Source organism: Sceloporus occidentalis, unplaced genomic scaffold, assembly GCF_023333645.1.
Source record: "Sceloporus occidentalis isolate IW3139 unplaced genomic scaffold, rSceOcc1.0.p SCAF_2, whole genome shotgun sequence".
In the NCBI taxonomy this organism is placed as follows: Eukaryota; Metazoa; Chordata; class Lepidosauria; order Squamata; family Phrynosomatidae; genus Sceloporus; species Sceloporus occidentalis.
In genome coordinates this window covers 70,071,395-70,098,773 of record NW_028316982.1, presented here as the reverse complement: position 1 = coordinate 70,098,773, position 27,379 = coordinate 70,071,395, and the positions used below count along the sequence as shown (strand labels likewise).

The 27,379-nt window shown below is 38.2% G+C and overlaps 1 protein-coding gene across 9 annotated transcripts in view; it reads right to left on the bottom strand.

The window, feature by feature from the left end:
• Positions 1 to 27,379, bottom strand: part of TCF7L2 (transcription factor 7 like 2) — a 254,239-nt gene that overhangs the window by 10,916 nt on the left and 215,944 nt on the right. For 2 of the 9 annotated variants that reach the window (XM_089509920.1, XM_089509925.1), the window contains exons 6-12: positions 23,374 to 23,476; positions 19,783 to 19,869; positions 14,224 to 14,364; positions 12,179 to 12,338; positions 10,160 to 10,267; positions 1,140 to 1,188; positions 496 to 546 (exon numbers count right to left, since the gene is read on the bottom strand). In XM_089509920.1, the coding sequence (XP_089366046.1) occupies positions 496 to 546; positions 1,140 to 1,188; positions 10,160 to 10,267; positions 12,179 to 12,338; positions 14,224 to 14,364; positions 19,783 to 19,869; positions 23,374 to 23,476 (699 nt within the window). Of the gene's footprint in view, positions 1 to 495; positions 547 to 1,139; positions 1,189 to 10,147; positions 10,268 to 12,178; positions 12,339 to 14,223; positions 14,365 to 19,782; positions 19,870 to 23,373; positions 23,477 to 27,379 lie in introns of all 9 variants that reach the window. The other 7 variants (XM_089509923.1, XM_089509926.1, XM_089509924.1 and 4 more) reach the window with 5 other exon arrangements.

Here is a 27,379-nt window from a genome sequence, read left to right as displayed (position 1 = left end):
TCAGTAGCATGGAAGCAAGCAGTATGCAAGTAAAGCAGGTGAATAGCCATGGATATGTCTGAGTAGATATGCAAAACAAAGTTGTTGTCGTTAAAAAATGTGGTTGCATGCTGGCATGAAAAGACTTAGTGAGTGCCGCATAAAATTCTATTAGATTAAGGAGGTTCATTAAGTTTCTTCCAGTTTGAATCAGTCTCTTTAAAGAAATACTGCATATTCAATTTGCACAGTTAGTACAAATTAGGTTTTTTACTGCATTACTGTTTAATTGCAATTGCAAAGAATAATAAATCAGAAACAAAACCAAAAAAAGCTTCCAAAGATCATTATGAGTATATAAATAGAGATATATAGATGTATGCTACACACGTGTGAATGGTAAGTTTATTTCAAATGTCAGTGTTTAAATGTTAATAAAATCTAAAATGGCAGGATAAAAAAAAACTAAAAGCGATTTACAAAACTATTTTAAACGGCTGAAAACGACATTAGCACCTGTAATCGGAGGAAGTGAAAGGCAAGGATTTAGGAAACATTCGCTGTGTTCTGAAAAAAAAGAACAAATTATACAAAGGCTTCAAAGAAAAAATTAATCAGGGTTGTTTTTTTCAAAATTGACTATGAGATTGCCTATGCAGTATTTCTAATTTTCTAGAGAAAATGGCAAACCTCCTTAATTTAAATATATAGATATATATATATGGCTGCAATTTACCACTGTAAAGGCATGCACCAGAAAACATGGACACAGCCCATATTAATACCAAACTCACGCCCATGCAGACATACCCACACATACACACATTCACACAGCAAACATCCTTAATAACAAAAAAAATGGCATAAGCATTAACAAACTATGGCTCTACAATTAATAACTATATAGTTATTAAGCTTCACATAGCTACGATTAAAATATGTTTTTCATGCATTCATTCAGCAACTAATTTTAAAAGGCAAGCAAATAATAAATTGAATTTAGTCTATTTAAAATCCTTGGGGGGAAATGGTCACAGTAGTGGCCCTATAGCAAGAAGAGGTACAAGATATTTTTAAAAAATCTTTCTCCTTAATAAACAATTATAGGAAATAAAGGCCTCTGCTGCTCCACTATGAAATAAATAAAACATTTTACTTACCATTGGTCTCTCCTGGCTGCTTGTCCCTTTTCCTCTTCTTCTTCTTGCCCTGAATGAAACACAAATACATGAAAGGATAGTTACAAAACCTTCTTTCAAAGGGAGACAAGGGGGAAATACTGTTCTGCAAAGCTTACTAGAACTGTGTACATCTTTTTAAAAAGGAAAGTACAAGTGTGTGATGATACAATACTTTTCACAGCTCAAATAACATACCTTCTTACTGTTTCATTCCAAGTCATTGGAGATTATCAGAAGGGGTAATGACAGGAGAAGGATGGGAGTGAATTTATCCTTATTTGTCCTTATTGTGCAATTATTATCAGACGATGTTGCGATTATCCTATGATTATTCCATCAATGAAGAGGAAGTGTCCTGTCATTTACCTCTATTTTTTAATAATGGGATAACCCGTTAATACTGAAATGATGGGACAATTCCTCTTCATTGATGGGATAATTACAGGATAAGTGGCATGAGTCTGATAATCTTCACCTGATCACAAAATAAGGACGGGAGCATGGTGCTTATACAAACTTCATATATGGAGAAGAAAATGTAAGATCCAGGATTCATGAGGCAGTAGTAGCATCAAGATGCAGAACAATCTTAACCAAACATTTCCATTTAAGATGGACAGTGTCTAGTGAACTATATATACACACAAATAGGATGTGCTTGTCTTTTTTCACCCAGATAGTGCCTGCTCAATTGCTATTTCCACACACACCTCTCTGGAAAACAGATGGGTCTTTTAAAAAGGAAATCAGGTTGGAGAGACTGACAGAGGCCATTCTGTGAAGGACATGTAATATGGACTAGTACAGTGGTCAGAAAATTGTAAGTTTTGTGATCACTTTTGCTTTGTCCCACATTTAAATTTTAAAACTATCATGTTCTTTTTGTTCCATTTAAGAAAAAAATGCACTTTTTTCATGAGTCCATTCAACATTCAGCATGTACCAATTGTACAATAATTCCAAGGATGGATCGGTCCCTTTCATACTTTCTTGGCATCTATCTTTTAAAGATCAGGTGTCTGCCAGAAAAAAAAAGCCATGACAACTCTAATTCACAGCCATAAAAATGGCTGGATACTCAGGGATTCAAATTCAGACTTTTAAGAAGAAAGCTCAGAGTCCTCAGCTTTGATAGATGAATCTATAAATCTCATTTCCTCCCACCATTCAGAGTTAAAAAAAAAAACCTTTCAGATTTCTTTCTACCTCATTTATGAAGAAACTATTAAAATTTGCTAATTTCTTAAAAAGAAAAAAATAAGGTGAAATTCTCACTCATGTCAACCCAAAACATACTCTAGCAAAAACTACACGAATAAGAGTAAAAAATGTATCATAATGTTTCATGTTAAGCACAGAACCCATTCTAAGCTGTACCATAAATGCAAGGCGACGAAAGGACTTTAATAATGCACAACTTCTCTGTAAATCTTAAGGAAACATAGTTCTTGTTTCTGTTACCACCAAGGAAGGAAGACACAAGTGTATATAGAAAAACAATTGCTGGCCTTTCCTCTTCCCCATGATAACAGAACAAACAAAACCTAGCAAACATTAAATAACTCTTTAGCTCCTTTTTGCTTTGTCAGCTTTGGAAAAACAGAGCAGAAACAGCATGGTGGTCACTTACACTGTTTGTCTCAGGTTGTGGGCTGTTTTTTTTTTTAATGGATATTGCCAAGGGAGTAACAAACACCAGATATTCTATTCATCCAAGTGTAAACTGAAACCATGTCCTCAGAATGAGAAAGCTTGTGGGCTTAGTGAAGATAGGGCTATAACCCTAAGGAAGGTGGCAGTGAGGGGAGGCTTTCCTAGATCTGTGATGTCTTCTCTTCAGTAGCCTGGTCTAGTTCCCACTTCAACTATTCATTTTGGGTTTCAACTCAGCATGTCCACTATGATGTTTATGTTCCCTGGAATGTACCAGTAAGAAGGGGAGATGTGAATGTTCTTTTTGAAGATGCAGCTCCTGCAAGTCTCCAGCAATAAGCCCTTTGAACTTCTTCCTCCTTGCTCATTCAGACTGTAAACTGCTACCCTGCCGTTTGGGATGTGACAAGTAAAGTCTTGTTCAGGAGAACCTCTGGTGATAGAAGGAAGGCTGTGTATGCTTCTGCTTGTTTTGTTAAGATTTAATGCACCTGCTGGGAATTTTGTGGCAATACTACAGCAACTGAATAATTACTGACTCTAGTTAAGGCCCAAATTCATCTATAGCTCACATAAAGGGATTTGCAGAATAGAACTGGTGTCTCAACTACACTTCCATACTCAACCGCCAAAATGACTAATGTCTCAGGGTCTCTTGCACTAACTTTTAATTTCAAAGCAAGGGCCCAAGCAAGACAGACAGTTGCATAAATAAAGAGCTACATCTTGGCTTTATGTATACAAATGCTAATAAAACAGTTAGAAGTTTATGATATAAGATATGAAACAGGATTATTTATCACACTTAACTAAACTGAAATTTATGCCAAACATAACATTTTCAAAAACAATGGATTTCATCAAAGGAAATAGTCTTTTGGTGGAAGGGGATTGGGGAAAGATAAATATAACTTATTTATTCCAGAAATGGGAGTAGAAAAATCAGGGTTTGTTTGTTTTTGGTCAGAATTTTTCCCCAGAAAAACATTTCTAGAACTCCAAATTCATCCACTTTCAGATAATTAGAGACTGTGGGAAAGAAAAGTCAAATAACCTAATCTGGCATTGTAATAAGCATTATAGAAAAAGTATATATAAAAATATTTGACAGCTTCATTTTTTTCACTTTTTTCCTTTTAAAACCAAGGTAAGCAACTGTGTTAATACTGACCAAGTTGTCTAAGAAAGTTGTTCCATATTTCCATCATTTTTAGTCAAGTGAAAATAAGAGAGAAAGGGGAAAAGGAGTTTGCATGAGCATCCTGAAAGAGATGCATACTTTTCATTGAAAAATATGCAGCATCCACATCTGCAAAGTCCTATAGTGTATTTTTTTGTTTCTAGAACACTGGGATTGCCATTGCTTATGTAGCCAAAGTTGCACCACAAACAAAAGGGAGCAGGTTCAAAGAAACCCCCCAAGTTTCCATTCAAAATCATATTTACAAGAAGAAATACTATAGAGGACAACAGAACATCCAGCCCAATAAGAACTTAACTAAGGTTGCATCTGCACTGCAGAATCCAATTTGATATCATTTTAACTGCCATGGCTCAATGCTATGGAATGCTGGGAATTGTAGTTTTGTAAGACATTTAGCCTTCTCTGTCAGAGAACTATGGTGCAACAACAAATTCCAGAATTCTACAGCACTGAGTCATTGCATTTAAAGTGGTGTCAACCTGGATTATTTCTGCAGTGCAGATGCAGTCTAAGTGGGCATTAAATGCCTACTGGCTAATGGAGAAGGTTAAAGGGAAAAGGGAGCAGGAAGAAAGAAAACAGTGGAATGGACTGAACTTACAATAGCAGCACTTCATTTCTCAGCACTTTCTTCTAGCTGCAACTTGCAACACCCAAGTTCTCCAAGCAGACTGGCTGGCAAATCAATTTTAGCTTACCTAATATTTCTAGTCTCTTAAATCATAACATCACACTATTTTGGCATTTAAAATAGAAACATCCATCCAAGTTGTTTGATGAGATATATTTGACGATGTGTCAAAAATATTTCATTCCTTACCTTTCAACATTACTGGTTTTTATGGTATCACAAGAATTGTGCTGCTCTATCACAACCACCTTCATGTGCGTCAGTGTTCAGCCTGAAAGCATACCCTTCCATGTATTTCTAGACAGCTTACAAGCAGCCAGCTTAGAAACAGCTGGACATCCCCCCTGTCCTATTGCTTCTATCCAACATCTGATAAACAAGGGGCTATTGGAATTTGGCAAAAAACATATCATACTTGGATATGGAGATTATTTTTTGCTACAATGGATAGCAGCTATAGACCTATTTCTGATTAATTTCACCACTACCTTTTAAAAAACTAACAGATATAATACATTTTACAAGTTAATAATGGAAAGTACTGAGCAGTGATTCCCTTATTCCACATAAAACCACTGCCAATAACTTTTATTATATGGTTATAAATTCTATTTCTATATGGGAAACAGATGATACCACCATAAATACCCTTGGTCTGTCTAATTATGGAAGAAAAGCAGGATCTGACTTAATTCATACTATGTATCTTGTGGTAGGGTATGAAAGCATCTACCCTGAAATCCTTCAAAGCCACTTTTAGATACATTTAATAATAATAATAATAATAATAATAATAATACTGTTTATTTATAGCCCGCTTTTCCAAAAAATGATCAAAGCAGGGTACAGCAATATACAATATAAAAACATACAATATAAAAACATCATAAAAACATCCCAGTAATAAAGCACAGTAAAATTCACAAGAATAAAACCAAAGAAACAAACTAGCTGGATAAGCAACTGTATAACGGGGGAGAATAACAAATGTCAAGGCACATGGGGGAATGCTTGTTGGAGGAGATAGGTCTTAAGTTTCTTTCTGAACAGGTCAAGGGAGGTGACAGAGTGGAGCTCATCGGGAAGGGAGTTCCAGGTCTGCAGGGCGGAAACAGAAAATGCCCTTTGGGAAGACGAGGTATATCTCGTCTTGGGAACCCTTAAGAATTGCTTCCCGACCGATCTGAGAGTGCGGGGCAGATTATATGGGGAGAGGCGGTCCTCCAAGTACCCTGGGCCCAAGCCATTTAGGGCTTTATAGGTGATAACCAACACCTTGTATTGTGCCCGGAAGCGGACAGGCAGCCAATGAAGATCTTGCAGAATCGGTGTTATGTGGCTAGTCCTGGAACATCCAGTGACCAACCTAGCTGCCATGTTCTGTACTAATGGAAGCTTCTGGGTTTGGTACAAGGGTTGCCCCATGTAGAGCGCATTACAGAAATCCAACCGAGAGGTTACCAGCGCATGTACCACCATTTCAAGGTCGCCCCGGCCTAGGTAGGGTCACAGCTGGCGTATCAGCCGAAGCTGGTAACAGGTTCTCCTGACCGTCATCCACCTGAGACGTCAGGTGGAGCGACGAGTCCAGAAGTACCCCCAGACTGCAAACTGAGTCCTTTAAGGGGAACGTGACCCCGTTCAGGACAGGTGGACAAATTTCCTTTTCCGGGCCAGGAGAACCCATTACGAGTACTTCCGTTTCCTCTGGATTCAGACTGAGTCTGTTTTCCCTCATCCAGCCCATTACCGACTCCAAACAGGCATTTAGAGGAGAGATGCCATCCCTAGTCACATTATCAGTTTAGTTGGGCTTCCCGCATTCCCAATTTTAAGTAAGAAAAAACAAGAACAAACTTGTATCCTACAGCTGACTTCCTATTTTAATTAGTAAGAAGATATATCTTCATAGTACTGGGGTTTTCATAGGAACTTCTAGATTCTAACAAATTGTTACTTTCAATTTTACAATTTGTGGGACTATAGAAACCAGCACTTTAAAACAACCATTCACCAAGGAGCAAGTATATTGTAACTGAACCTAACCTGGGCTGACCTTAAAAATTCCTGAGGTGAATATAAAGTGAACATTTTTTGTTTCATTTTTGTCTTTAATGCCCCCTCCCCCCATTATATCTAAGTATATCACATTTTATGATGCAGTACAGTATTCAAATTTTTTATTAACAGGTATCATTTTAGATAATAATGATGATAATAATAATACAAAAATTAGTTAGTGAATTTTTATAATCCAAATATTCCATTTGTAAATATCTGCTCTATACTTATTAAAAGGGAAAAAAGAAAGGAAAATGAGAAACGTACACAAAAGCTTCCAGCTTTGCATCATTAAGATATTGCAAATGCTTTTATGTATGGGATACATCTGAAGGAGGTGAAAGGAGTCTCCTATTTTTTAAATGCACCACACTCCATATACCCACTTCCTATCTAAGTTCCTCAGAATGCTGTTCCAAAGAAAGTCTGTGGAAAGGAATAAACTCCAAAAATTCTGAGTGGTATGGAGAGAAAAGTAAAACCCTTGTAGACGATGTGCTTGTGTGATCCAAAGCTCTTGAGCTCTCCTACTAAAGTAAGGTTCCCCCTGAAGGTCAGGTGGGGATAGAGCCTCGAGCTGCTGGGGATGCATCAGCTTTCTTATCCTGTCCTTTTTAGCTTGAGAAGAAAGGGATTTTCAGTGCTCACATGCTGAGGACAAATGTAAAGGTCCTAAACATTTAAGACACCATACATGCACATCTGTCAGTGACACAGTCACACCAAAGCGGAGAGAAAGCCTTTCCTGAAAATCTTTCAAGCATTACGGCATGTACCAATACTACTCCCTTGTGAACTCCCCAGAGAAAATTAGCCTGCAGAGTACCATGAATGAACTGGCCCTGTGGTCTGATGGCCTCATTCCAGCCCATTTAAAGCACCAATTGTGAGCTGTGAATTGGATGAGGTCAAAGACAGAGAAAGAGCTATCTTGAGTTGTAAAAAAAAGAAAAAAAGAAAAAAAGAAAAGAGGGTGTACACCTACAGCTTTACGTTTGAAAGCAGAGAAAGTAATGGAAAGTCATAAGAATTGGCTTTAAAGAAGTTAAGGAGGAAGAAAAGTTGAGAAGGAGGATGAACAGTAAAGAAAAGGAAAGAAAGCAAGAATTTAGAAAAGATCATGGGAGAATGATGATGGCATATGCAGATGACAGATTTTTATTCAACACTTCAATTTTGTTTGCCTTCAGTAAAGAAATGTCAAATGATGCTGGCTCACATCTTCTTCTGCCTCTCTGTCAATAGCAACTTTGGGGTGAAACAGATGGCCCCGATGGCGTGGCTTGGAGCCACTCCAGTTTAGGCTGGATTGGGGCCATGGTAAACAAATGCACGGCCCCAATCTAGCCAACCTCTGCCCCAAATAAGAGCAGGAAAAATCCGCTCCTATTTGGGGCAGGAAAAAGCCACCCCTTTGCCTCTGAAACCAGTTTTGATGGCTCTGGCACATATGGCATCTAAATACCACACCCCCAAGTCGCTTGGAGGTGACTTCCAGGTGACTTAGGGGCATGGTGCATGTAAATGTCATGCCCCTCCTCCCCAAGCCAGCTTGAAGCAGACTGAAGCTGCCAGTTTGTTTTGGTTGTTTCTTACCTATCCCTAAGTCCCATAACAACAAAACATATACAAAGATGCATGTATGCACTTATAAACACTTTTTAACAGATTAAGGGGGGGGGGGGAAGCACAACCCAATAGAACTGATAAAAATGCCTATCTAATTATATCACTATGTAATAGTCTCAGTAGTAAGGGAGGGAAGACTGGCAAAAGATAATAAAATGACCAAATGCAAAAGGAGGTCAGGATCTTGTATCCATTATAACCAGAAGAAAGAATTTCAGAGGTGCACCTTCTCATGTAAGCTTGAATAAAGCAGCACCTCCTGAAATTTCCTGTCCCACATAATTCTTAAAGTGTTTCCTTTGCATCTGGTCAGCCTGAAAGACATAAAACAGCTCTTCCTCAATTACTACACTCCTAAGAACTATCTGCCCAGGAGACTCATCAAAGTCTACTTCTACTAACTTTTCAGAACACATGCTGAACACTTGGTTTAAACATCAAATTAGTAGGCCTGATATGTGAAGACACTGGACATTGCATCCCTTTTATGTTATTACTATCATTTCCAAACTTATGCACGTTTGCATTTTATTCTTGGTGCATTTTGGAACTAATTCTGCTACAATGTTGAGAATGAATTGCGTAACAAGAAGGCAAGCAAAGCTGGTGAGTGCATGTATGGATGACACTGCTGATCATCGTATCATAGCTATGGGTGTCCTAAAGACATATGGGTTCTGTTTAAGTTTACATGATCAGCAGTTCAGATTAGCTAACTGTCTTTTGGAAGCTCTATGTTTTTTTCTTATTTTCTACCAGGTACAAAATATTTAATCTTGGAAATATTCCCATTCTTGGAAAAAAATGAAAAAATGCAGCTTTTTTTGGACCTCAATTGCCCAATTCTTCAGCTTGGCCATGGTGACTGGGATTTTCTGGGAAGTGCAGTTCAGGACATAACATTTCCAAGTTCCTTGTCAAAGTACCACATTCATTTAATGTGCACATATGGCCAAGAAGTCATGCATATCAGGTGCTGATTTCAGATGCAGGTCAGCATCCCCTTCATTTCAAAAGATGCATCCAGCTACTTCAAGACAGCTCAGATGAACACAGTGATGTGCAGTGCTCATTCTGAATTCATCCATGTTGGCAATACACTGTCAGAGTTATTTTGTGCATGTGGAGGGCTGTTTTTACACACAGCTCTCTCCTCTTGGCTCAGAGCACTGATCTCTGAAACCAGAGTAGCCAACTTCAGAATCTCTCAAAGGGCTAAATCACAGCAAATGGAAATATGACATGACTAGATATACAGATAGCTATCACAAAGTACTGGGTAAAGAGACCATCAATTAAAAGCATTATTTAAAAAATTATCACTATGACAGATAATAGTGCAATAAAATATAATATCAAAGAGTAGAGGGTGGAATAATTTATTTAGCCCCACTTGAGAGCAAGACTTCCAACAGTCTTTGCCAGTCCTTCTCTGAAGCTAGGGTAAGCCATTCTTCCACTTTCCACTATACTCTCACACAGGTTTGCAACAAGACACTAATTTGGAGGGTTGAGGAAGGAGGTAAGGGTGAGAATAGAGAGGGAGCTCTTTTTCTTTTATTTTGGTAATCTATGCAAAAGCTGGTGTCCTGATGGGGACACGCTGCAAGAATTTTGCTCTCACACAAGCTCTAGTGACATATTCTTAGATAAATAAGTGCCAATTGTATCCAATTGAGTTGGCAAAAAAACCAAAACATCCGCTAGAATTACCGGATTGGTAGTGCTTGTCTTCCATGTGTGGGTGTACTTCAGCAGATTACAGCATACTTGTCTACAAGCTCTACTACTGAAAAAAATTCCACCTACATAGCCACCTACATAGTTATCCCGTGCGGACCAGCCGGGGTAAAGCTGCATGTGGAGCTGTCGTTCCTTTCTGGCTAGTTCATAATATTTAGCTTGCTCTTCTCTGGATAATGCATGCCACTAAAGAGAGAACAAAGACAGAACAACAAATAAAACAGCAGGTCAGTAATGTAAGATGAGCTAAAAAAGGTATAATTGCGGGGGTTGGGGCACCCCACCCATGAGAAAGTGAAAAACCAGAGTTGACCACAGAATTGCCATGGAGGACCTAGAGATTCCCTAGGCGCTCTAGCATGACTCTATGGTCAATTCCTAAGGAGAACATATTAATCAGATCTGCGAATCATCAAATCCGTGAAAGGGAAACCAGCAAATATGGGGGGGGGGGGGGACTATTTATATTCAGATTTCAGGAAAGTTCAACTAATTATAGGAGCTATAATTAATCATAATGAGTGACATTAATAACTACAATCGACCCTTCTTATACACGGATTTTTTTATACACGGATTGAAGAATCCATGGTTTGAAAATGTTCAAAAGTGTATACATTTCAAATATCAAACCTTGATTTTCCATTTTTTATAAGGGACACCATTTTTCTATGTCATTATATTTAACGGGACTTGAGCGTCCACGGATTTTTTTATCCACGGGGGATCTTGGAACCCAACCCCAGCGTATAAGAAGGGTCCACTGTATTAATAACTCTGCTCCATCTAAGTTAGCTAAGACAATACAGGTTGAGTATCCCTGTCTGAAATGCTCGGGATCAGAAATGTTCCATATTTTGGGTCCCCCCACCAGATTTTAGAATATCTGTATTTGCATATATACAAAATGAGATATCTTGGAGATACGAGCCAAGTCTAAACAAGAAATTCATACCTTTATACACATAGCCTGAAGATAATTTTATGCAATATTTTTTAATAATGTGGTGCATTAAACAAAGTCTGTACACATTGAACCATCAGAAAGCAAAGGTGTCACTATCTCAGCCACCCATGGAAAAACATTTTGGTTTTTGAAGGATTTTAGAATTTGGAATTCTAGATAAGGAAGGCTCAACCTGTACTCAATTATATACATGAAACCTTTCATTTCTGAGAAAGGAAAGGTATAAGGCTCTAAATAGGGTGCATCCTTAACCAATATGCACTTGAATGTGACATGAGGGAAACATCAGTAATATAGGCATTGAACTCATGTCTCCCTTCTTTACTTACCAGTTTTTGTAACTCTGGTATACCTCCTCCCATCCCACAGAAACAGACAAACCAAAAACATACAAACACACAGTCTGAACACTGTAGCATAGCCTTTCCTCAACCACCTAACTTCCAGACTGAAACTATAGTATAATCATTCCCAAATGCACAGCAGCTTACAGCTCTTACTTCACATGTAGCCTTCCTTTGTCTACAGAATGGCTAATTAAGCTTCAATAACATACTTGATTTCCTTCTGTGTAGAGCATTCCTACAAATGTGTAGGTAATGGTACATTATATACCTGTCTTCCTCAAACTGGTGTCCTCCAGATATGCTGAACTACAACATCCATTGTGCAATAGCACATATTGGCTTGGATGTTGGAGTTGCAGGAAATCAATATGCTGGAGGAGCTGACATATGCCTTAGAACAGACATAAATTAGAAACACAGAAAATTACTGGGCCACAGCAATATCAAAGGAGGACTAGGGAGTAGAAATACCAAAGGAGAGCTAGAAAGTAGGACCTTCTGATTATGTATTATACAACTATGGTGCAGACACTCATATAAGCATAATCATTATCCTTATCCCCCTGTTTCCTTTGACTTGAAACAAGGAAGTTTCACAACCTAGCACCCTACAACAAAAGAGGGTGCTACTGCAAGTAAGCACTGCTTCTAGTTCCGTTGGTCAGGCAAGTGCCTTATTTATGACTAAGGTGGATCTGTGGGTTGTTTCCCATTATTTTAGCTGCATTTAACATTCCCTTCCACACATAAACTTACACAGACATTCTTGGACTGGTTACCTACCCTTCGACCAAGAATTTGATTGATGGCTGCACTCTCTTTCAATGTGCACTCTGCTACAACTTTTGCTCTCATTTCCTTCATATACAACATAAATGCATTAAGAGGTTTCTTTATGTGTGGCTTCTTTTTCTCCTCTTCTTTTTTGGAGTCCTGATGTTTTCTGGATGGTTAACAGAAATAGACAAAAAGTATTTGTTTAGCACATTTTGAATTCTACCATGCACTTAATCCAATCTCTCCCTCACAATTAAAATCACACCACGAGGGGCAATCTGACTTTTATTTTGCCCTTCAAATTCAACAGAGTGGGCAACTGCAGCAGGCCCAAGGGCCAATTTTCCAGTTGGTCAAGTGTAAGACTGCTCTTTTCTGCTTTTGAAAATGATTTCCAAGATCAGTGTCTGGTTTTAGCCTCAGACGTCTTCCACAGTTCTTCCTCTTACCAGCTGTCGAGTGTTTTTTTGGCCTAATTCAGTAACATTATAACCACAGCATGACTTCCACCAGAGCAAACCCCCAAAAACTTAATGACCACTGCTAAGGGTCCCCCCCCCCCCCCGAATCCAAGCATCGCTGTTGAATAATCTCAGAAACATTTGATACAATTCTTGGTCTCCCCTTAAAATACAAATTATTTGGTGGGAGACTGTGGGATGGTGTATTAAATTAAACAATGTTGTGCTTTCTCTGTGTCAGCTAATTCCTCCCAGAAATTATTATCCAAACCTTTTTTTTAAAAAAAAACAACAGGATCACCAAATAACAGAGAATGTCATATTTTATACTAAGGCAGAAATCATAAGGCCTTATGGAGGTTGTTGGATTGCAACTCACAGCAGACCTAGCCAGCACAGTCGATGGTGAGGAATGCTGCACAGTTCTCAACTTTGTTTACTGGTTCACTGGCTGCTCCACTGTCAGCAGATCTCTAAGATCTCAAGCAGAGAAGTATTTTCCAGCCTTGCTACTGACAGAAGATGAGCTCTTCTTCAAGACAGTTGTCAGTGTTCAAGCTTCATAGACCTGGGATCTTTGGACACTACACAGTTATAACACTATGATTCCACAGCTGCATCCTATAGAATCCTGGAATTTGTAGTTTGGTACCATTTCAGGGGTTGGCAAAACCAACTCCGAGTATTCCTTGCCTAAGAAAATGGTATGACATTCATGATGTCCCCATAATTTGACAGGCAACTTGAAGGCAGGCAAACATGCATGCACACACACATACACACACTCATGGTTAATTGTAATCTGGACCAACTGAATTATGTCCATTATTTAGCATATAAAATAGATAACAGTGAATCACCACTGAGTTGTTGTATACTATGTCATCATCAAATCATGAATATACAGGTAAGTAATTCCACCTATCTTAAGTTGTTAACATTTTTGTTCAATAACTTGGTTCATTCAAAAATTAAACATGTTTGCCTACAGGCCCACATATCTATACATAAATGCACAGACCCTCATTAAATGAAGGAAATAGACTTGTTTTCTAAATGGAGTGGTATTCCTTAAAATTATTTGATATCAGATCATGAAGAAGAAATGAGGAGACCATACTCTGAGCAGACATGCTCATAAAAGCAAGTCTAAAGCACCCATAACACAGAAAATTTTGCTCCACTCCTGCATTTTAGCATGCAGAAGGTAAATTGACTTCATCTAGTGATCTAAATCCAAAGTTACACTGGCACTGTTGTGCTGATGTAACAGAAACTTATTTCCCTCCCATCCTTCCTGTATTCCCCAGGAGACCTTGCAACCTGGCTCAAGGTAATTTTTCAACCCACTAAACAAGGTTTTGGGTGTATGGTAGTGCAGACTGCCTCTTCTTCATTTTGTTGGTGGAAGGAAGTCCATAAGAAGACATCCCCTTTGAATACTGACCCTTATCTGCCCAGTAAGAACAGGAAATAGCAGTGTTCACTTCTACATTTATGGTGGAAGATACAGAACACAGGAAGCTGCCACATATCATGAATCAATATTTTAAAGACAGTTTTGAATGTAACGAATTAAAACAAACTTACGAGCTGTGGAGTGAGCCAACATCATTCTGGGAAGATTCTTGTTTGACTGTTGGGGTGACTATGGCTGGATGAGGGATCCCAGTCGTATGTAAACTATGATGTGGTGGGACCATGTGTGGAGGGAACCTGGAGGAGAGGAAGCTGTGTAAATCGTCAGAATAAAAATGAATGAAGGGGGAGGGGTTTGTACACGCATATAATAAGCACACATAATCTAGACAAGCATACAAAGGCTGACAGCAATAATTAACAACATGATTCTTCTACTTTCATCAAAATCAATCATTCATTTTTTGTCAATGCTAAGAGAAGACTTTAGAATTTCTAAAATCCTCTTTAAATATAACAGTTCAGTTCATGAGCATGGATGAAAACATAATGAAAATTTCAGGACATCGACCTGAATGTAAAGCTACACTACTCATAGTAAATTGTGGGACACCAAATCCTGGAGGTTTGAATTTCTGATCTAAACCTCGAATATGAAAGGATTAAAGGATGACTGTTGAGTTGCTATATATTACTAGTTAATTAAAGTTTTAATGGCACCACAATTTATGTGCTGTTCTTCATCTTATTGACTGTATATTAACAATATATTAACTATATTCATCTTATTAACTATATATTAACCAGGAGTCATGGTGGCGCAGTAGTTAAATACCAGTACTGCAGCCACTCATTCACAAACCATAAAGTTGTGAGTTCAATACCAGCCAGGGGCTCAGGGTCTACTCAGCCTTGCATCCTACTGATGTGGCTAAAATGAGTACTCAGCTTGTTGGGGGCAATTAGCTTGCAGTTGTAAACTGCCTAGAGACTGCTTAGTATGGTATGAAGAGGTATATAAATGAAGCTGCTATTGCTATACTTTCTTTAAATTTGAACCTGTGGCTTATAATTTGTCATCAGTATAGAAAATCAAACTTTAAATTATTTGGGTGCTATTTGGCTTAAAAGCAAGGTCAGAATCAAGATTAGGGTAGAAAGGATCTTAAATAAGGATCACAAGTAGAGATGCATATCACCATACTACAATTGTGCCTATCTCTTTCAAGCATATTGCACAGGAAGTCATAGAACGCCGCACCTGTATTACAGGTACACAGGATATGAGTGAGCAGAAATTTTTAAAAAAAGGGGGGGGAGGGGAGATAAAGAGGAAAAGCAGGAAAGGTTTGAAAAGAAAAAAAAGTGGCATGCCCAATGCAATGAGAGGAAGCTGAGATACACAACTGAAACTTGAAGTCTAATGGGAATAGTGCCATTGCATAGTATATTACAATAGTCATCTTTTACTAAACAATAAGCACAATTTCCAGTCTGAAACAGTCAAGATTAAAATAGCTTCATGTGTTCAAACTCATACAAAGTAACAGATAATTTATTTCTCCCTTTTTTACAGAAATGCTGATTTCAGAGATCTGTTGTCAGCAGAACTTCTCTACTGGCTAAGATTTACCAGCTGAATAGCCAAAAAAGAATGGACAAAGGTAAGGCAGGACGTGAGTTTCACCAGAGCCAAACCTTCACTAATCCAGAGACACAGCCACAATGCCAGCACAAAAGTTAGGGCACAAGGATAGTTAACCCTAATTTCCAATATTCTAGGCTGTGAAATGTTCAGCTACAGTACTGCTTCTATATCTGTCTATATCTGATTAAATGGTATAAAATAAACGGGGTCTAATAGTATCCATATATTTTCCTTCTGCTAAATAAATACTATCCTTTTACCCCACAGGAAAATCAAACCACTGGTTGTGGTGATATCATGGAAAGGAAGAAAAACCCTACTCCTGCACAAGGGGTAGAAATCTTGCAGCCCTTGCGAGACCAATGCCCAATGGAAAATGGAGTGATGGGTGATTACTTTGTTCTGGTTATGGAGCCTGGTTAAATACAGTAAAGCCCTGTAACTATGCAACATGGGGAAAAATTTGCAATGGACTTCCTAATCCTTGGCTGACTACATTCCTTCAGCAATATGAGTATGGGGTTGTCAGAATGGGCTCTTCTCCAGGGTGCCAAAACTCAAAAGCACCAGCAATAAGCATAATGCTAAAACTCAAGGGCCACCAAGAAATCTAAACAAGAATTTCTTTGCTGGGAAAACTTGTGCTTTTGACCCAGCGCACATTATCTGTAGTCTTCATAGTTTGCTTTTTTTTTCTTTTTTTAAGGCTAATAGATAAATTATGTGCAACATGAATCCACTTTCAACACAAAATTGCAAACGATCACTCAAATGGGCTGAGGAACTGAAGCAAAGCATGTGGTAGCCAATTCACACCAAAGCCCTCCAAATCTAGAGCAAGAGCAATGTAAGGAAATTGTTGTATTGGCTTTATTTTGATTTTGTGATAAGAGGCAAAGACGAAGAGTGGAAAACCAGGTGTACTATTGTTTCAAAAAAGTGCTGTGTTTACTAATGAACTCCTGCCTTGCCGAAATGTCATTGTCAGGACCAATTTTACGTTGCTTTTGATGTAGTAAAGCATCAGGTGTCTTGATCATATTTATAATGTTTGTATGAAGGAGATTCTTCCAATGTGAAACAAAATGGAAAGTTCTCACATCACAGAGATAACATGACAGCGAACATTTTTCCCAGTAGAGATGTTTTTTCCCCTCACAGAATCTTTTTCACCTAAACCCTTAATCATAAGGAGGACTTGGGTAAAGCCACTACATACAACCTTACACCCTATTATCAAAAAACATGAAAATGAGTCTACAGACACAGTAATAAAGGCCAAGAATAAAATTGAGATATTACACTACTTTACAACAACAACCAGGTCTACTGAAATGCCTATAATTGAGTGGCAAGGTAAAGTTCAGTGGAATACAAAGGAAGGAAATGCATAGAACCTTTTAAAAAAATTGAAGATGTGAAGAGCATATAACTTCCCGTATCCCATGAAGGAGGATCTATCTTAGAAAATCTCTATTTTGTTTTGGTTTAACAAGTTACAAAGGACTCCTGATTATAACAACTAACATAACTTTCTTCTAGAATTTAATTTTATGATCTATTATAAAAAGAAGTGATTATTAAGTTTGCTGACTAGTGGTGGCAACGATGGGATGTTTGCTCAAGAGCAATTTTAAAAGAAAGAATTACTTGGCTCTTAGAAAGTATAGGTGAAGTGACACTGACAGGGAGACATATTACTGTAGTATTTACATCCAGATGAGAAGGCACAGTTAAAAAATTATGAAATATTAATCATCCCTTCTATATAATTCAATAGAACAGGGCATGTTCTTAAAAAGTCACACATCCTGTATTCTTGCATGTCAAAGGAGGACAAGCCTAAATGTCTGAAGGTAATAGTGTCATGCACATTCAAATACATGTGCAGGTTTTTAGCAATGTATACAAATGCATACATTTTAATTGTAATAACTGCATTTTGAAAATGTTCATGTAAGTACTAAAGAGTAAAATAAAATTAAAAATACAGGCAAACGAAATAAAGATGGGCATACTTTGATGCATTTCTTGTGTATATTAGTGTGCATGCCTCTATGTCTGTACAGGTGTTTTTAAAAGCTATTTGTGGTATGTTTGTGTGCCCATATATTCAGCTGCATTATATTATATAATGACACACACCTCTTTGAGGAATTCCTTTCTGAAGATCAGTATTATAGGAATTGCAATAAACACCCTAAAAATTCTAATCAGCTCATTATATACCCCTGTCTGCTTTTATGGCTCCAAGCCAGAATATAATGATGAGCTGTAACTTGTTAAGGACAACTAATTTTTTGTTCCTGCTTGTCTCAGGGGCTTCTGTCTTACTCACTCTCACTTTACTTCACTGTTGACATGTTTCTGTTAACTGGATATCATCTGCCTGCCTTGATTTTAAGCACAAGCAGTGGGATGCATTTTTTCATGCAACAATTCTCCTTTAAGTTGCATTAGATTTGTCATTATTCTCTCATTTTCCCCTTGCACTTGTAACATTTCATCTATTCTTGCCTTTTTTTCCCCTTTTTTTTGAGCCACGGTGCACCCACATTATGGTTTATACATGATCTTGCTCCCTTTGAAGCCAGCAGATTTCAGAGCCAGCCCTCGTCAGGAGAAGTGCCTGCTACCAATTTAGCAGGCTGAGGGCCCCGAGCTCCAACATCTCAATCTAAAGGGGGTCACAGAGTGGCACAAGCGAGTGTCAGCAAGTGCTGTTTAATTGCCAATCTAGGCTTCTCCATGGTGTTTAAAGTATAATGACCCATCACTTAATTCTGAGAAGTCCTGGCCCTGCTGCTGAATAGAATGAATATCAAAGGATGTGCTAGAACAGGGCAAGGAGCATACAATTCCTATAACTGCTATAAGTATAATAGACTTGTACTTCTGTCGTCCCATTATCACAATAATGTATTTAATTTGCTGTATACCCTTTTTAACTAGATCCCTTTCATAAAGCTATATCTGAGGAATATAATTTTTATCTCCCCATTCCCTCTCTGACTTTTTTATCCTTAGAAAAATAAAATAAAATAATACCACCCCCTAGACAAATAAACAGGACAGCCTTACAATTTTTTTAAAAAGGCTCTTAAAAAAACCCCTTCCCAGCTGGCCTGTCTTTCCTGCAGAGGCAAAAGAGAAATAACATGAAGGAATCCAGGTTTTAATTACATTTGTATATATAGATTTGGTTTCTTTTGCCTTCCCACTTTGCAGCCTTATAAGAGGCATTATGAGGCCAGAAGTTTCTTTTTGGCTCCTGATGCCCTATGCATCTTCAAGGCCTTCCTCCTCAGTAATCTAACCCTCATGTATTAACTGGAGGGATTGGAAAGGTTCAGGAAGGGGGGCAGATGGGGGGAATGTGGAAGCTTGCTATGTAATGCATGCTAATTTAATTATGTGCCATCATCAAAATGGATTAGCTGTTTCAGCCCATCAGGAAAGTCTAAACCTCCACCGATTTAATTAACTAGACTGAAAATCAGATGAACAGAGAATAAAACTATCATTAGGAGCAATTAGTGATTACTTAAACATAGTGCTGCCAAGCAGTTTGTAAATAAAACTAGCAGTGCTTGGAAAATTAGCTGGAATTAATTGGAGGTTGGGGCAGAGAGAGAAAATATATACTTCTAAACCTTGGGAGGATCTGGTGGGTCTTTTTATGTCAACTAAACATGTTTTGAACTTGGGAAAGAGAAGAAATTGTCACACCCCTCCTTCTCAGTTCCCTTGCATAATAAAAGTCTGCAACCTCAGTTCTTAAATGAGGGCCAGTAAAAGGAGAGCAAAACCTGTAAGGAGCATAATCTCCTGGCTTCTCAGTATCGTATGGTTATTGTGATGCTTTTCTCCAGTTAGTTAATAATTTGAATAAATGCAAGGGCTTTGTTATGAGAATGAATGACAAGGAGGGTATTTTCTTTTTCTTCCCAAAACCAAAAGGAAGATCATTGATTGCATAACTAAATCAGCTCATATTCTAGCAAGACCTTTTGGCTCTGTAAAGAATAGTAAAGGGAAGTAACAGATGACCCAAATTCTGGACTCATATACTTTGAACTCACCTTGACATAGAAGCATTGACAGTCAGAGCGGTTGGGTAGGGATGTCGGAATCCCCCTGTTGTGATTGGATAGACAGGTTGACCTTGCCTAAAAAGATGGGAGACAGAATGAGTAAAACAACAATAGGGTATGTATTTTGGGGATTTTTTTTTAAAAAAAATTCTCTCTGCACAGTAAGCTTTATTCTCATTTGATCAGAACAAAAATCTTGGGGATTGTACAGCACGGATCAAAGGAAAGAAACACAGAACAATTTGAATGCCATAAATCTGATACGAATGGCTAATTAAATTTTATAACCTCTGCTTATGTCAACAGAGACCCTCTCCCCAAGCTGAAACTAGGTGTTTTGTTGTAATAATTAAAGGCGAAGTCTTGCTTGCTTTAATGGAGCCATCACACTAATTGAGGGCTACACATCCAAAGGAAAACAATAATGAATGTAAATTTATACCAAAATAAAGTACAGTGAATCAAAGGACTTCAGTTGCGCTTTGGGCCTCTTTCGGTATTTAGATCTCGGTGAGAAAACATTAAATTAACAGAGCTTAATTTGTAGCCTTTTGTCAGATTAACAAGTGTTGACAAGAGTTACCGGGGGAGAGTCCCCAAGAAGTATTGTGGGTAACCAATAGACAATCATACCTCATTACAATAATTAAAAAATACAGCAACATGCAAAACAGCATCCTCATGAAAGCTACACAACTTTTTCTGATTGAAGTTTATCTATGCTGGCTAGTCCTTTTCATCTGTCCTTCAAATGTGTCAACTGAATGGCTAAGTTTTTATTTGGGGAATGTGTGTATGTTTTGAGAATGTTCTGCTGAACCTATCTTGTCAATGTTACTATGTAATAGATCCGATGTTCGTTTAATGGAAAATTGTGAAAGTGACTATCAGTTGCAAGGCTGAATCCTTTAAATGAACTTGATATTTACAATTTTTTGCCTTTCAAAAAGCTGCATGAAAGTTACAATTGAACTATATGTACAAGGAGAACAAAATGGGGGTGGAAACTCTTGATAATTTTTAATGATAAAAACCAGGAAAAGGCAAGCAGTTTTTACTCTCTGGAATCTCCTTGTGGTCATAGACATAATGGAGGAAGCCAAATGAAGGACAAGACATTGTACAACCAAGCCTCCACTATCTGAACCTCCCTTATCTGAAATGCATGTGACCAGAAATATTTTTCAATTTTGGATTTCTTTTTAGAGTTTGGAATATTTGCATATACAAGAGATGGGACCCAAGTCTAAACATAAAATCCATTTATGTTTCATATACACCTTATACACACAGCCTGAAGGTAATTTTATTCATAATATTTTAATAATTTTGTACATGAAACAAAGTTTGTGTACACTGAGCGTGCACACACAAAAGTAAAGGTATCACTATCTCAGTCACCCATGTGGACAATTTTGGGTTTGGAGTATTTTGGATTTGAGAATTCTGGATAAGGGAAACTCAACTTGTATACATAAACCAAAGCAATTGTGTTGTTTAATTGACTGTCACAGAGAAGTCACACAAGTGTGGTGATATCACATTTCAAGCTTTCTTCCCCACCCAAGTGTGAACTAGCTCTAACAAATAGCATTTGGTTTTTAAACTACAGTGGACCCTTCCCTTATGAAGGGGATCTGTTCTGGACTCCCCTCCCCCCCGCCGCATAAGGGGAAAAGGGCGTATGCTCACGCACCACTGAAAATAATGGGGCATGAGCCTGCAGCATGGTGCGGTGTGTGAATCTGCAGCGTGGCATGGTGTGCGTGCTGTGGGCGCCATTGTTTTTCCCCCCACGCAGCTTCCACCTAGGCTGGAGGCCACATATGGTGCACTCGCATATAGCGCGGATGCACTGTATAACGTTTGCCAACAACCTTAGGGATCCAAACAGTAATCTAGAGGATTTCTATCTCTAAAAGGAAACAACTGAATCCAGGAAGACATTTTGAAACCCACTGGTTCCAAACACCAATTGTGCAAATGCATTTTGATTTATTTATAGTACAGTACAGTATAGTACAGTACTGTATAGTGATACACTCTTACCTCGGGTTACGAACGCGCCGGGATACGAACTTTTCGGGTTACGAAAAAAAAAAAAAAAAAAATATTTCCGGGTTACGAAGGTTATTCCGGGTTACGAATAACCTTTTGGTGCTTTTTGGCGCTATTTCGCACCAAATCGCGGCTTCTCTGCATTAGCGCCTATGGCTTTCTCGGCTTACGAAGACTTCCGGGTTACGAAAATGGCGCCGGAACGGATTAAATTCGTAACCCGAGGTAAGAGTGTAAAATGAAATGGGCTTTTTTCATACTTTGTACCATTTCAGAATAGATTGTTTGCCCGTTAAGCTATGTGCCACATAGAAACGTTTATGAGCTATAAAAGATAAATGAATAATACAAAATAAAATAAGAGATAGAACTATGAAATTAGGGGGAGGAATGAAGGGGAGAAGGAAAAGGCTGACTCAAAATAATGATCAAAAGCACCTATCTGCTGTGGTATCTAATGGTGCCAGTGTATTTTGAACAGCTGGCCAGTTGACTTTTTCAAGGCTGTGCAAATCTTAAGTAATCTTATTTCAACTACCTTTGAACACTGTGCATGTTACAGGCCAGAAAACAATTATATACAAAGGTGCACAGTGTTAACTCTTTAATTTTGTTTTCAGATTATTGAGATCAATTACTGTGCTGCACCCATCCTTGGTCATAGATGTAAATGACGATTATCAACTAATCAACTGCAGTATCACTGATTCCTATTCACAAACGCAAACTGTTCCCCTTCATATACAAGTCTTTCTGAACACTGCAATGACACATTTAGAAGGGCTGCTTAAATAACTTAAGACTGGGTATGGTTATAATATTCAAGGCCTAAATTATCTAAAGATAAAATTTATGGTTTTGTTGTTGGTCATATTGTAAGCAAGGAAAATAAGATTTGTTTTTTGTTTCCTTCTATATTGTTATATATTTTATACTCTGTTAGGCTTTCCCTATAAGTGTTCATCTACTCACTTAGATTCCATTTTATTCTAACCACCTTTCAGCCCTTAAAAATATGACAAACATTAACCCAAGGCCTTAAAAGGGTTTTTTAAATAGTTTCATGCAAATGCAGTGTTTTTGAAACTAGTACCAATGAAACATACGACCAACCAAAACAGTTGAACTAGAATGAGCCCATGCAGGAAATTTTATCCCCCCTCTCTTCATATTCTCATTATAATGTTTGAAAAGTAAACTTCAGGAGTCACCAGAAGTTATAACAAACAGAAAGATGTGCATAAACTCCACTCTCATTTAACAGTCTGTGACCCATCATTTTGTTCATTTCATCTTTATTGAGCAAGTTATTGATTTGTCCACACCATAAACTGGCATCTGGCAAACATGCTTATCTCCATATACACGCTTCAGGAAATGGAAACAAGCATGATTAAGAACCCACCCACCCCCGCCCTGCGACAATCTACAGAGAGAGGGGAGTAGGAACAGAGAGGGAGATACACATATATACAAAAATGAAAAATAAAAAATTAAGATTTGAAAAATGGAACTCCTTACTGTGGTACTAACCATCCTAGCGGATGGGGGATTTGCCCTACAGTGCCCGGTGATAGTGGATAATAAGGAGATATATCTGGAGGGTGCGGAGGCCGTGGAATTCCTAGGAAAGAGGAAAAGGAAGCATCATAAAATTGGGTCAAGGCAGGGGAGAAAATGAATTTTGAAAAGAAAAAGGAGGTAGGAAAGTCATACAAATTTCTACATCGTAAGTGCCACACTTTGTGCCTTTTATAACTCTACTTCCTATTCTCAAGACATGGCCTGCTGCCTTCACCTATCCTCCCCAGAGCGGCCTACTTAAGTACAGTAAGCAAATGAGACTCTGTTAGAGAAGTAGGACATTTGATCTGTTTTCTTCCCCACAGTCAAAGACCATGCAGGACTTTGTTCTTCCAAAGTCTTAAAAGGATGGAGGCTCCCACCCTACTTTCATTTTGTACCATCATGTGTGTCGTCTCCTTGTGCGGCCACCTTCAGGTCACTGAAAAGGTACTTTTTAAAATAAACCATTTTATGGCTGCGGTGTCTTTCTACTTCCAAAGGTTCCTTTCTCAAGTCAATATCACCCACAGTGTTTTAACCATTTGTTTTGTTTTGAACTGGAGTTAGTTTATTTATTTAATAAACGTTTATTTAATACACATTGATACTCTTTAACATTCTTCAGCTGCTTTTTCCACAACATTGAGCTGCTTTTTCCACAACTGTTTGTACCATCTCAAACAATGTGTTAGAGAACACATCAGCAAATCTAAGTTCATTAATGACTAAGAAAAGGCTCAAAGGGTAAAATCTTAGTCCATTACTCAGCTGATGGCTGGCTAAGTTTAGGATGATGTTCTGGGCTTCTCCACCAGCAGGCTGTTGGCAAAACAGAATGCCATAGCTATATTTAGGCATGCTCCACTGTGGAGCAAGTGGTAAGCAAGTGGCTTTGGACTACCACCCTCCATTCAAAATTACTCCTTTTTCCCTAGGAAGGGATGATAATTTATGCCATTTTGTATACTGAGGAGCGGGGGGGGGGGGGGGAAGCAATCCCTGCTCCTTGCTTCTTTCAAAGACATGGGTGATGCAAGGCAGGCTAAATACATGTACAGTGATGGATCAGTTCACCTCCAGCTCCATATTGGGTTATTCTGCCCATTATTAAATCTAAAATTAAACTCTTAGAATAAGATATAGAATGCTATATTGACCAAGGGTCTGTACTAACAGGATACAGTTGGTCCTCCATATCTGCCCCGATTGCGTTTTGAAGAGGAGCGGGATAATAATAATAATAATAATAATAATAATTTGAATATTTTTGAGCTATGGATTATTATTATTATTATTATTATTATTATCCATAGCTTGAAAATATTCAAAAATATATAAATTCCAAAAAACAAAGCTTGATTTTGCCATAAGGGACATCATTTTATTATCCATTGTATTTAATGGTACTTGAACATCCATGAATTTTGGTATCCACCTGGGGGGAGGGACTTGGAACCAAACCCCAGTGGGTACCAAGGGCCCACTGTACAACATCGGAAAGATTAAACCAATTCACATTGAATGTTTCAACTTAACATAAGACATTAATACAATCATGGACACAATATGGGACAGAAAGTCTTTTAGTCTTCACTCTGATTTTTCTGGGGATTATCACACAGAGGCACTTACGCGGGCGAAACGTTGCAGAACTGTTTCAGAAGCGCGAAGGTGAGATCGTCCGTTGCACTTCTAAAACATAATTGAGGCTTCCCATTTTCCTTCTGTCAACAAAGCGTTCATGGGATATTCCATCATTCAAAAAGTGGCTTCTCCTGGCTTCTCCATGAACGCTTCGTTGACGGAAGGAAAGTGGGAAGCCTCAATTACGTTTTAGAAGTGCAATGGACAGTCCCACCTTCGTGCTTCTGAAACAGTTCTGCAATTTTTCGCCCACATAAGTGCCTCCGTGTGATAATCCCCGAAGTTTTCCTTACAATTTGCATATTATCCCATATTGTGTCCATGATTGTGTCCCGTACAATTTGCATATTGTCCCATACTGTGTCCATGATTGTGTTAATGTCAATTTAATAGTTTTTTTTCCTATGCAAATTGCAAGCATGGGAGCAGGACTGATTTAGATTTGGCCCAATGAGGTACCCTTCCCTCTAGATAAGATTCTCTATGCTTAGTTTTATATAGGAAGAAAGAAAAAGCAGAGATAAGAGCACACAACATGTCAAAGGTGAAGTCCTTCAAAATGGCTTAAGAAAGAAGGATACTGCGAAGTGACACATCAGAGGAGGCTACCCCTGAATATGTTTCCTGGATCAGAGAAGAAGTACATCCAGCACATGTCTACAAATCTCACATTCCATTTTGTAATGCAGGCTAAAGATTGGGAGCACTGTGCTTCCATAAGAATAACATATTGATTGTAACTTGTACCAGTGCTACTCAAACACTGCATCTGCACTGCAGACATAATGCAGTTTGACACCACTTTAACTGCCACAGTTCCAGCCTATGAAATCCTGGTATTTGTAGTTTGTTGTGGTAACAGAGCTCTATAACAAAGAAGGCCAAGTTTCTCACAAAACTACTAATCCCATAATTCTGTAACAATGAGAATGGCAGATAAAGTGCTGTCAACATTTTTGCAGTGCAGCTGCTGCCACAGTGATAACTCATTAACTGATGCTGGCCCATAGCAATTGGCTAGTATTTCATGAGTTTCCGGGAAAGGAAGGAAGGAAGGAAGGAAGGAAGGAAGGAAGGAAATGGGCATAAATATGGTATCAGTCACTGGCACACTGGGGGGAAATTGCTGGTCCCTCACTGACTGCTTGAGAGACACTAATTTATACAAATATATACACAATTTGGCTCAATATAAAATAAGCAAAAAAATATAGACCAATTTGGTGCAAATACCCAGACTTTTAACACCCCTAACCAGTAACAAAGCCAACCAATAACAAATTGTATTCTCAGATTTGTCACAAAGGGTATAGTGAGCAGACAGAATCAACCAATCTTGGTTCTCCATCAACTTGTGTGAAATATGTATTTCAAAACATGTTTGTTGTGTGTTAACTTGACAAGCTGATGGGATTTTTGGTTTCTTTCTTTCTTTCTTTCTTTCTTTCTTTCTTTCTTTCTTTCTTTCTGCTTTACCTGTATGCCTTTTAGCCTGGAAATCACTCAAAAAACGACCAAAAAAAAAAAAAAAAAAAAAAAACCAACCCTAATAGAGAATGGTATTTATTAAATACCATTTAATTGACAATCATTTTACAAGACAGTGGGCTCTCTCCATTGTTTTCTATGGGGCACAAGCATATACAGATTTTTCCTTACGCGGGGGGACGGTCTGGAATGCATCCCCGCGTAAGGAAAAATCTGTATATGCTTGTGCCCCATAGAAAACAATGGGGGTGTGCGCACGTGGTGGTGGTGTGGCGCGTGTGTGCGTGCACTTCATTGTTTATACTGTTGTGCGGCTTCGGCATAAGCAGGAAGCCACATATAGTGCACCCACGTATGGCGCGGGCACACTGTACTAATCTTGAATAAAATAATTTATTATTATTATTATTATTATTATTATTTACTTTGGCTTTGTTGAGGGCTTTTTAAAAAAATAAAGATAATACTGTTCTTTCAGGCAAAAGAAATTTAAAGAATGAAATCACTGAAACACTTTGTTCAGAACTACCCCTGTAGGATCTCCAGGGCTTCCAATGGTTAAATAGTATGTAGCTGTACAGACTGCACTGCTCATATCCCTGAAGCTTCTCAAACAAGTACATTTTATAAGGTTGAATTCTCAAAGGAACGCAGGTCTTGACAATATAGCAAAAACAGAATTAAGAACATTAAAAGGAAAAGACACTATATAGAAAGCTGAAAAAACATTTTTTTTAAAAAAAGTCATTCAGGGAGCTTTTAATCTCTAAATGAAATCTTCCTGTGTGATATTTCTGGGCAGATGCAGCTTTTTCTCCATTACAACAAC